Source organism: Mobula hypostoma, chromosome 9 (genome assembly GCF_963921235.1).
Source record: "Mobula hypostoma chromosome 9, sMobHyp1.1, whole genome shotgun sequence".
In the NCBI taxonomy this organism is placed as follows: domain Eukaryota; kingdom Metazoa; phylum Chordata; class Chondrichthyes; order Myliobatiformes; family Myliobatidae; genus Mobula; species Mobula hypostoma.
Window position 1 is genome coordinate 120,409,251 of NC_086105.1, and position 12,442 is coordinate 120,421,692.

Below are 12,442 nucleotides of genomic sequence, written 5' to 3' on the forward strand. Positions count from 1 at the left end.
GCCTGAAACATCAGCAGTTTATTCCCCTCCACAGATGCCGCTTGACCTACTGAGTTCCTTCAGCATTTTTGCGTGTGTTACTTTCTCGAATTGATGTATGTGTATAACTGACGGCAACGTAGAACTTTACGAAAGGACGGTAAAAGCAAAAAAAAAAGACGTGCTCGAGACGATTTGGTGTTTGGAGCAGCTTGGAGAAAGAGAGCAAGGGCTAGCGTCAGAGCGTTATCAGTAAGAACACGAAAGTGACAGTGGGTTGTGTGTCAGTCACTGCAGGCCTGAGCTGTCATTGGTTCATTCGCTCCGGACCACAGTTTGACAGTTGATTGAATTTGTGCAGCGACCGGGAGCTAATTATTAAAAGGGACTGCTTACAATAATTGCTGTCTCTCACCTCGCCCCAGAGCTCCCTCAGCAACGAACGCTGATTCACGTTTGAAGCACCTCGCAAGGTAAGCACCGCCTGCTTTAGAAGCTACCAGTGATCCATGTTTCTCGCTGCTTGTTCTATCGTTTTGTACAAAGCGCCCGTGCTTACTGACCGGGGAATGAGCACTGGCAGTGTATGGAAGCTCGGCAGTTTCAAGCAGGAACCGGTTTCTGGTGGCTTGAGTCTGTTGCATCAATGCATCGGAAATGGGCGGACTATGACTGGGATAGTGTCCGGCCCCCGATCCGGCCGAATCCCCAAAATTTCAGACCTGTTTTTGTTTTAACACCTCGGTGGTTCCAGCGGCTTCAATAAGGCAAAGCTAACCCGCAATAAAATATATGTTTTTAATGTTTCCCGTCTAAAATGGCAAATCCTATCAAAAATGCACGCAGCTACATATTTTTTTTGTTGAAAGGCATTGGTGGATGTAAGGTTTTGCTTTGATTCATAAACGCTGGAGTAAATATTGTATTTCCCTGCATGTGGAGACTTGCTAAGAGCTCAGGATACACTTCTGTAGGTGGAAAGTGGCTTGTCTTTTTGTGGTTGTTTACGAGATGCCCACATCGTCATTCGACGGTCGAAGTGCCATGAGGATGATTTGGAATTAGTTCAAACCCCTGCCCTCTTCAACAAACACCTGGGACCCCCAAGGGTCACTATCGCGAGTAAAGAATTTCACTTTTCATGAGTCAACGCAATTAAAGCTGAGCTCAATATCTTTTTGTTAAAGTTCAGATCCGATCTCTCCCTCTTCACTCCTCGAGTTCACCTTTTCAATCAGATTCACTATTTGATTTTAACTAACCTGCAAACCCGCTAATAACCCTCATTGCCGTGTCCCTGCTGCTTGGTGCATTTGCGAGGTGGTGGCTTTAAAACCGTCATCATCTGATCATCGGCACCCAAGTCGCCTCAGCGATTCCGACCTTGTCATTGCATATTCGAAGAAATCCTGAACATCTCCGACAAAAAAAATGGGTGCCGTGTATTGCGTGAAGTTACGTATAGTGAAGGATTCACTAGATCATTTATTTCAATGTGTGTGTAAGCTTGCAGGGAAGAAAAGTACGGATTTTTTATATTTATAAATATTGTAATTTGTTAATATTTTAATTTAACCTAGCTAGTTTTAATTTTTTACAAGAAGTTTTAATACTTTAGTTTGCAGGTACTTTTCTCATGTTCTTGGAGGAGCAGACATGGCCATGGAGGGGCTGGGTGCAGGCATGTGACAGGCAAGCGTGCATGAGCTTACCTGCATTCCTGACCACCAATGAAGCAGCTACTCAGGCAGTAGCTAATAGTAAGCCTACATGACGTTAACCTCAGATTTCTCTTTCTCACTACCTACTTCACCTTCATCCTTTCGTTTCTACAGATACCCCTAACGTGGGGAAAATGGTTCTGACAATTTACCCTGTTTATGCATCAAAGTATTTTATATACCTCTATCAGGTTAGCCCTTGGTTTCCTTTCCTCTAGGGAAACCAACACCTGTTTCCTTTAATTCTTCTGCTCTTACATCATACTGCATCACCGGGAAGATCTCCCTAGGTCAGGAGTTCCCAACCTGGGGTCCACAGACCCCTCGTTTAATGGCCAGGGTCCATGGCATAAAAAAGCTTGAGAACCCCTGCTCTAGGTTGCTACTACTTCCACCTCCACTTCTGTCTGTGGTTTCCAGACTCTATCTCTGCAGCCTGCTGTCATTTTGTTGGTGAAGAGGAAGTCCTTCTATGACATGTGGCTGCACAGTCTAAAATAAACCATCCTAACCATGAATTTTGATGCCCAAGTTATCTCTCATATCATCTAGGAAAAACTCAGCAACCAGCAGCTATCCATTGATTTTCCCTGATGGCTTGTGGGCAGATATCAACTGCGCTTCCACTGAATGAAGGTAGCCTACCTGTAACTAGGGTGCTACACATTGACCTACGATACTTCCTGCCATTCTTCACATGACGGGTGTTTATTGATAGAGTGAAATCTTTTTCAGCACTGGTACATTACAGAGTTGAATGCACATTAGTGGCATACTGCACCAAGGAAAAACATGAAGAGAGAGCATTAATAGCTACTTAGTTGTAACAGGGATGGCATATTGAGATGCTGGGTCAGAATTTGCTGGGAAATGTCAGCAATTCTGCACTGAACCTGCTGGCATTGCTCGGTATACACTCAGTGGTCATTTTATTAGGTACCTCCTGAGTGTATGTTTGTGGTCTTCTGCTGCTTAGCCCATCCACTTCATGGCTTGACATGTTGTGTTCAGTGATGTTCTTCTGCGTGGTTATTTGAGTTACTGTTGCATTCTTGTCAGCTTGAACCAGTCTGACTACTCTCCTCCAACCCCTCTCATTAACTAGGCATTTTCACCCTCAGAACTACAACTCATCGGGTGCTTTTTGGTTTCTCGCACCGTCCTGTGTAAACTCTGGAGACTGCTGTGTGTGAAAATCCCAGGAGATCAGCAGTTTCTGAGATACTCAAACCACCCTGTCTGGCGCTAACGACCATTGCAAGGTCAAAGTCAGTTAGATCACATTTCTTCCCCATTCTGATGTTTAGTCTGAACAACAAATGCATCTCTTGACCACATCTGCATGCTTTTATGCATTGTTTTGCTGCCACATGATAGGCTGATTTGATTTTTGTAAGACCAAGCAGATGTGCCTAATAAAGTGGCCACTGAGTGTGAGAGTCTTTAATAGGATCGGAAACTTATGACTTTTGACAAAGTTCCAATTTAATAAACTACTTAATAAATCCTGATCATGCAAATGAACAGTCAGCTATCCTCAACTGTTTGTTGTTTTGTAGGCAAGGCTATTCTGTTCTGATCTGCCCATGTGACAATGTTACATTGTGCAAGAGCTTTTGTTATTTTGGTTTGGAATGGCTTTAGACACTAACTACACCAAGAGTGTGTGCTCATACTCTTACCACTGGTATTAAGTTCTGCACCACCAGATATTCTCAGTTGGAACTGAGATGTTGATGCTTAAAAATTCAGACACACAATCAGCCTGACATTCAATATAATCCTTATTTTGCTTTGTAACCCCAGTTTTGGATGGAATATTTGAAAGGCTCAAGGAGGACATCACTTCTGAAATTTCCATGTTAATATTTGTGGGTGTAACTGATTTACATTTGGTTTCTACGGAAGTCTTAGTTCAAGATAAGGTCTTACAATGTTTGTCATTCACTCCTGCAGACCTTTGAAGTGTCCCAGGTAGAACCAAAGACCAGTAAAATTGCAGTAACAGCAGTAATTTGTAAATAGTTAATGTATTACTTAGTTCAACCAAGTTCAAAGTAAAGTTATTATCAATGAGATTTACAGGAAAATGTTTCTTGTTTGGCATTGCTGTTTGCCACACCTCCAACAATGACCTTAGGTCAGATACAGGGTCAACAGCCAGGGACCAGCATTCATTGATGTTTCACTCCCTTAATTCTGATGCATCGCCTGGTGGCAGAGCAGTGGCAGGGGCGACTCTCTGCTGACCCCTGCAGCTTACAGTGGTGTTAGTCTGTCCCCCATTTTCTGCCCTTCCTCCTCAGCCACAGCCAAAAGCTGCTTTTTCTGCCTCTTCAGCCAGCTCTCTGGTGGCTTTGCTGAGCCTCGCTCCAATCACCACCATATCGCAGAGTAACCTTGTCGTTGATATGGCAATGAAGCCCCGGCATCCTAACTCGACAGGGTAGGTGATGATCCTCCAGTAGCTGCCAGGTTTGAGTACTTCAGCCTCTTCCTTGCATGGGCAGGCTCCACTCCTTCCACCCATGGGACAGTTAACTCAATGAGGAGGATTGTCTTGGTGGCCATGGACCACAATACTATGTCTGGGCAGAGAGATGTGGTGATTTCCATTGGGAACTGTATCTGTCTGCAGAGATCTGCCCTCATTGTCCACTCCTTGCCCGTGGAGAGGAGACCCGAAGGAGCTCCTGGGCAGATGCTTTCAGTGCTCTTACCAGCGTTAGCGAATGGGATAAGTTGTTGTCCCTCTGGGGAAAGGCTGCTTCTCACATCCCACCTGCAGGTCTCCAGGATCTCTCTCAGATATGTGTCAAAATACATATACGTCATCATATATTACTCGTGTGAGTCTCATTTAATTAGAGTCATCTGGTGAATCTATGCTGCATTTGTCCTGTGGCAGTTTCTCTTTTCTTAGGTAAGGAGTACCAGGATGGTATGGATAAATGTAAGCCTAGACCTAGACACTGTCATGGTATATTGAAAACCACCTAGTTAAAAACCTTGCTAAGGAACTGAATTGGCAACAGTCACTACTTTAGCAGAGAAGTATTGACAAAGGTTCCTTTCAAAGATTAAAATTAGTTTGGGTACTTCAGAGAATGAAGCTTTAAATGTATATAATACAATTTCCTTGTGAAGAATGTGAGTGGAGTGGATTGCGGAGCTATAGCAAAGTAGAGTACTTTGGTGCCACTTCTATCACTTTAATTTTTAGTTCTTTCTTATTAATTATAAAATTGTTCTAATGGTCATCCAGCAAGATGGTGTCAGTGACCAACTGCGACATCCTGCAGATAGCTCACAAAACTACTAGATACTCTTCTTTTTCTAAATATACTTCTTCTGAACTACAATCAATTGCCACCTATCATTTCTGTTGAAAGGATGTATTTTTGAGCTGACTAAATGATCTGGCGCTTCCACAATCTCCTGGGGGATTTGTTACGGGTGAGTGCAGAGAATACAGCTACGGCCATCACGGGGGGCTATACACTGTGTCAGTTCCTACTGGCAGAAGATGAAGCTGTGGTTGGCTCCATTACTTTATGCTGATTAAAGCATCCAGTAAGATTTAAATTGTCAAGGATGAGAGCAGATACGAATAGCTCTTCAGTGCAGTCTACCAGAATTTGACTGGTCTCTTCTCACTGCTGCCAGTGAGCGGAAGGTGCAGGAGTTTTGGGTTCCACATTGCTGGATTCAGAAGCAGCTGTTGCCATGCAGCCATTGGGCTGGATTTGTGTCACTTTCCTCGGCGCTGAATGCACCCCGCAGCTCTAGACTCACTTTTGGGGATTCTGCAGTTCACGTTCCTTGTTTTTTTATTTACTTTTTACTAGTTGCGTGATTTGATCAAGGTGCTTACTGACTCTACAGCTGTGGCCTGCAGCTATCAGTCTTCTGGATGGGTTTCACTTGCCTCAGCAGTTTTCAGAATCAGAATCAGGTTTATTATCACCGGCATGTAACGTGAAATTTGGTAACTTAGCAGCAGCAGTTCAGTTCAATGCAATACATAATCTAGAAAAAAAAAGAGAAATTAAAATAAATAAATAAATAAATAGATAGATAGGTAACAGTATACGTATATTGAATAGATTTTTAAAAATGCAAAAAACAGAAATACTGTATATTTTTTAAAAAGTGAGGTAGTGTCCAAGGGTTCAATGTCCATTTAGGAATCAGATGGCAGAGGGGAAAAAGCTGTTCCTGAATGTGTGCCTTCAGGCTTCTATACCTCCCACCTGATGGTAACAGTGAGAAAAGGGCATGCCCTGAATGCTGGAGGTCCTTAGTAATGGACGATGCTTTTCTGAGACACTGCTCCCTGAAGATGTCCTGAGTACATTGTAGGCTAGTACCCAAGACGAAGCTGACTAGATTTACAACCCTCTGCAGGCGCTTTCGGTTCTGTGCAGTAGCCACCCCACCCCCATGCCAGACGGTGTTGCAGTCTGTCAAAATGCTCTCTGCAGTACATCTATAGAAGTTTTTGAATGTATTTGTTGACATGCCAAATCTCTTCAAACTCCTAATGAAGTATAGCCGCTGTCTTGCCTTCTTTATAACCACATTGATATGTTGGGACCAGGTTAGATCCTCAGAGATTTTGACATCTAGGAACTTGAAACTGTTCACTCTCTCCACTTACTCAAACCCTTTATGAGGATTGGTATGTGTTCCTTCGTCTTACCCTTCCTGAAGTCCACAATCAGCTCTTTCGTCTTACTGACGTTGAATGCCAGGTTGTTGTTGCGGCACCACTCCACTAGTTGGCATATCTCACCCCATACACCTTCTTGTCACCACCTGAGATTCTACCAACAATGGTTGTATCGTCAGCAAATTTGTAGATGATATTTGAGCTATGCCGAGCCGCACAGATGTGTGTATATAGAGAGTAGAAACAGTGGGCTAAGCACACACCCCTGAGGTGTGCCAGTGTTGATTGTCAGCGAGGAGGATATGTTATCACCAATCTGCACAGATTGTGGTCTTCCATTTAGGAAGTTGAGGACCCAGTTGCAGAGGCTGTACAATTTCTGTGGCTTTGAACTCACTTTCAGGGCCGTTATGTTTAATGTTATTTGTTTACTTTTTATTGTTTGCACCATTTGTGCTTTTCTCCGCATACTGGGTGTTTGATGGTCCTGTTCTGTGAAGTCTTTCTTTAAACTGGTTCTATTGTGTTTTCTTTGTTTTGTGGCTGCCTTCAAAGGTTGTATACTGTATACATACTTTGAAAGCGAGTTAAGAAAAGGACTAGATGCTGCCACAACTATCTCCATGCCGAACTCCATGAACCGTTACCCAACAGAAGACAAACAGGTGATGGTGCCAACCTCTGTGCCTCTGGTTGGAAAGCATATTGGACCATGCTGCTCAGAGGAAGTGTGAAAGTGCCTATACAGCGGCATGCAAAAGTTTGGGTGCCCCTGGTCAAAATTTCTGTTACTGTGAATAGCAAAGCGAGTGAAAGATGAACCGATTTCCAAAAGGCATAAAGTTAAAGATGACACATTTCTTTAATATTTTAAGTTCTATTCAAAAGGATCAGACAAACATCTAAACAAGCCTGATGCATTTTGGAAACAAGTCCTGTGGACTGATGAAGTTAAAATAGAACAATTTGTCCACAATGAGCAAAGGTACATTTGGAGAAAAAAGGGTGCAGAATTTCATGAAAAGAACCCCTCTCCAACTGTTAAGCATGGGAGTGGATTGATCATGCTTTGGGCTTGTGTTGCAGCCAGTGGCATGGGGAACATTTACTGGTAGAGGGAAGAATGAATTCAATTAAATACCAGCAAATTCTGGAAGCAAACATCACTCCGTCTGCAATAAAGCCGAAGTTAAAAATTGGATGGCTTCTACAACAGGATAATGAACCTAAACACACCTCAAAATCCACAATGGACTACCTCAAGAGGTGCAAGCTGAAGGTCTTGCCATGGCCCTCACAGTCCCCTGACCTAAACATCATCGAGAATCTGTGGATAGACCTCAAAAGAGCAGTGCATTCAAGACGGCCCAAGAATCTCACAGAACTAGAAGCCTTTTGCAAGGAAGAATAGGTGAAAGTTCCCCAAACAAGAATTGAAAGACCCTAAAGCTGGCTACAAAAAGCGTTTACAAGCTGTGATACTTGCCAAAGGGGGTGTTACTAAGTACTGCCATGCAGGGTGCCCAAACTTTTGCTTTGGGCCCTTTTCCTTTTTTGTTATTTTGAAACCGTAAAAGTTGGAAATAAAGAAGTTTTCTTGCTTAAAATATTAAAGAAATGTGTCATCTTTAACTTTATGCCTTTTGGAAATCAGTTCATCTTTTACTTGCTTAGCTATTCACAGTAGCAGGAATTTTGACTGGGGTGCCCAAACTTTTGCATGCCACTGTATCAGTAATCCAACTACACAGTATTTGCAGGCAACATATCTGAGAAAGCTTCTGATATGTTAATCAGGCAGTTACTTGCGAATTGTGGCTTGGTTTTAAGCTGAAAGGAGCTTCGGGAAAGTTGGAAGCATTCAGCTTTTGTGAGTACAGAGAACCAGAATCTACTCTGCATGCATTAAATTTATGCCATGAATTTCAGGTGGGAGACAAAAAGCTGCTAGTGAAAGTAGATGCAAAGACCAAAGCCCAGATGGGTGAATGGAAAGCCAAAAAGAAAAGAGTCAATGGAGGTAGAAATCAGAGGATTTGTCAGATGATGCTGAGGATACAGAAACCAAGAGGAGAGATCAGATTGTGAAAGGAGCAATAGAAGGATTAATAAGAGAATGCTCCAGTGAACTAAATGCGTCTTCCCAAGATCAAGATGCACAAACTAGAAGAAGAAATAGGGAAAAAAAGGTAGCTATCACTAACAGAACCACTTCCTGCAGTCTCAGAGTCAACTCTTACAACCACCGTTGAGGAGGCCCCAGTACCTGAGATTGTTTTCACAAACTCAAGTTTCACCTGCCTTGCAAAGTGATTCCCCCCCTTGACCGGAAAGGCATTATCCTACAAGAGCAAAAAATCCTCCACAGTGATTAAATCTTTAGGCCTGAATGGGACAAATTAATATTTACCATACTGTGGATGCCTGTATATAGTAGTTCTATAATGTAATATACTGTGTAAACAGTTGTGATGCATTCTCTGTGGAGCTGGAGTTTATTGCTAAGCAGGGAGGACTGTTGTATATCAGAATCAGATTTATTATCTCCAGTATATGTTGTGAAATTTGTTAACTTTATGGCAGCAGTACAATGAAATACCTGATAAATAAATATAGATATAAAAACCGAGTTAAGTATATATATGTCTATTAAATAGTTAAGTTAAAGTAAGTAGTGTAAAAACAACAAATAAAAAGTAGTGAGGTAAAATTCATGCGTTCATTGTCCATTTAAAAATCGGATGGCAGAGGAGAAGAAGCTGTTCCTGAATCGCAGAGTGTGTACCTTCAAGCTTCTGTGCCTTCTTCCTGACTGTAACAGTGTGAAGAGGGCATGTTCTGGGTGGTGAGGATTCTTGATAATGCACGCCGCCTTCCTCAGGCATAGCTCCTTGAAGGTGTCTTGGATACTGCAGAGGCTAGTACTCGTGATGGATCTGACTAATTTTACAAGTTTCTGCAATTTATTTCGATCTAGTGCAGTAGCTACCCCGACTCCATGCCAGACAATGATGCAGCCAGTCAAAATGCTCTCCATGGTCCACTTGTAGAAGGTTTCAAGTGTTTTAGTTGACAAACTGAATCTCCTCAAACTCCTAATGAAATATAGTCATTGTCTTACCTGCTTTATAGCTGTATCAAAATATTGCATCCACGTTAGGTCCTCAGAGATATTGACACTCAGGAACTTGAAATTGCTCACTCTCTCTACTTCTGATCCCTCTATGAGGATTGGTTTGTGTTCCCTAGTCTTACCCTTCCTGAAGTCCACAATCAGTTCTTTGGTCTTGCTGATGTTGAGTGCAAGGTTGTTGCTGTGACACCACTCTACTAGCTCAGGGGTCCCCAACCTTTCTCGCACTGCGGACCGGTTTAATATTGACAATATTCTTGTGGACCAGCCGACCCGGTGGGGGGGGGGGGCGGCGCGGGTAGGGTTGCCAATGGACAAGAGTAGCAGTCAAATACATTGTGTTTACCCAAAGAAGCCTTAGGTGGGCACCAGTGTGCATGCGTGTACCTGCTGATTTTTTTCTACAAATCATTCTTGACGATTCTGTACGGGGGGGGTGGGGGGGGTGGTTAATCACGACCGGAATATAGATGATAAATGGTGAATACACTCAATTTCGTTTCTAAAAGGGTTTATCTAACGAATTTAATATTAAACACACAGCGCATATTTTCCTCGCATGAATATAGTGATAAGTCAATTATCAGCGGAGGACAGGGGAGCTTGAAGTAAGTGTTGAATGAACTTCCAGTAGAAGTGGCAGAAGCAGGTTCGATATTATCATTTTAAGAAAAATTGGATAGGTATATGGACAGGAAAGGAATGGAGGATTATGGGCTGAGTGCAGGTCGGTGGGACAAGGTGAGAGTAGCGTTCGGCACGGACTAGGAGGGCCGAGATGGCCTGTTTCCGTGCTGTAATTGTTATATGGTTATAAAAGTAAGTCAATAGCATCATAACATTTTAAGTAATGTTTGGATATTAAACACACAGCACATATTTTCCCCGTATGAACATATAAAATCATTGCAACACACCAATATCACAGAATCAGTGGGAGCCCTGGGCTTGTTTCCTTGCAACAAGACGGTCCTATCGAGGGGCGATGGGAGACAGCGATATTCGAAGGGGGTTCCTTATGTCCAGTCTATTCCACAATTTAGTTTTTGTTGCATTCATTGCAGAAAACTCCGCTTTGCAGAAAAGTGTTGGAAATGGAAGCAATGTTTTCAGTGCTTTCGTGGCTATCTCAGGATATTTAGCCTTGACTTTGATCCAGAATGCCGGCAGAGATGTTATGTCAAACATACTTTTCTGCCTGCCGTCATTTGCAAGCTTGAGGAGTTGATCTCCTTCCCGCGCTGACATGGATGACATGCGGATAATGACTTTGCATGCGTAGTGGCTCAACAGTGGGCGTGGCAGGGAATGAGGAAAGGCGCAGCTGACTCATATCGCCAAATCATATCATTTCCTCGCGGCCCGGTAGCACATGCTTTGCGGCCCAGTACCGGTCTGCAGCCCGGTGACTGGGGACCCCTGAACTAGCTGGTATATCTCGCTCCTGTATGCCCTTTTGTCACCATCTGAAATTCTGCCAACAATGGCTGTATCATCAACAAATTCCTGAGACAGGTGTTGATTCTAGCCATGACCAGCTTCTCAGATTTTTTGTTTAAGTAATTAACCACGGGTGATATGTAAAAATACATCAGTTACATCCGTCATTACACTACCATGTGATACTGTACGTACGCACCTCATTTAAAGTAAAGTCGAAGTTACCCCTGCAATCCCGACTCTCTTGTCTCCTTTGAATTAATTTAATGTTTTGAAGTTACAAAACATAGCAGGCTGCCCTGGATGCAACACTTCAAATGATCAGCTTGTACGCAATGAATTTTAATGATTCATTTCTCTGATTCATTTGCATCTTCAGCCAATCTACCGTGCTGTGATATGAAATTCTTTCTTTTACAAACTGTTTTTGCTGGATGCTCAAATCAATGCTAATAGACCTAACCATTTAGGAAAGAATGTAGGAATAAAATGTTAAACATGAGTCAAGAAATGCTGGAAATCCAGAGTAACACATACAAAATGCTCGAGAAACTCAGCAGGTCAGGCAGCATCTATGGAAATGAATAAATAGTCAACGTTTCTGGCGGAGACCCTTCAATGGGACGTTAGTAAAGAAATGTGTTTTATTGTGGAGGGAAAGGGCATTCAAGGTAGCCTTATCAGTTGGTCTGCTTCACAAGATTGGAAAAAACAGGATTCTGTTTGCTAATAAGAAAAGTCAAAGAAAACCATAACAGAAAATGCTGGAAATACTCAAGCAAGCAGCAACTATAGAAGGAGAAACAGAACTAACATTTCTCTTTCAGATGCTGCTCGATTTGCTGAATGTTTCTAAGTTTGCTGATAGATAAGTTGCAATTCCTTATTATCTCAGAAGGTTTTTTTTAATATTTAAGTGCTTGCACATTCTATATTTTCTCTCTACAATAAAACATATTTATCCATCAGCGTATAGCAAACATTTTGCTGACAGATTCCTCTTCTACATGTTAACACAGCAGGTGCAAACCTCACTCAAATGATTCAAGCAGCAACTTGCAAATTTGAGATTGTGAAACACAAACATGATGTGGTTTATTTTAATACTTTTCCTTCAATTTGTGGAACTTAACCTACTGAGGTACAAGCTAATGTCATCACCTCATCTCTCCTCATCACCTCATGGTTTAGTACAAAATTAATGAGGAATACTTCAAGATTTCTCAGTGGATGGCTATGCATCAATAATTTTCCAAAACTGGTGGGCTTTGTAATCTTCAAAGCATTCACAGAGAACTGAAGATTACAGCATTACTGGAAGTTGTTTATGTATATGGTGAATTCCTCTGAAATTGTATTTTCTCAGAATCTGCTATACCATATTCTTTATATTTAAAAAATTACCTGAAAAAACACAAATAGCGTCCCTTAGGTTCTGGATCCTAAGGCTTGTAATCAATTTACCGGTCTTTTTCTTTCACTGACTTCTCTACCAAG

At 42.2% G+C, this 12,442-nt stretch overlaps 1 protein-coding gene across 2 annotated transcripts in view; it reads left to right on the forward strand.

The window, feature by feature from the left end:
* Nucleotides 1-297: 297 nt before the first annotated feature.
* Nucleotides 298-12,442, forward strand: part of abat (4-aminobutyrate aminotransferase) — a 183,531-nt gene continuing 171,386 nt past the window's right edge. The window contains exon 1 of one of the 2 annotated variants that reach the window (XM_063059014.1): nucleotides 298-452. Coding sequence is in view for 1 of the 2 variants with exons in the window: in XM_063059013.1 (XP_062915083.1) it covers nucleotides 4,112-4,146 (35 nt within the window). In the remaining variant the exon portion in view is untranslated. Of the gene's footprint in view, nucleotides 453-4,096; nucleotides 4,147-12,442 lie in introns of those variants that run through there. The other variant, XM_063059013.1, reaches the window with a different exon arrangement.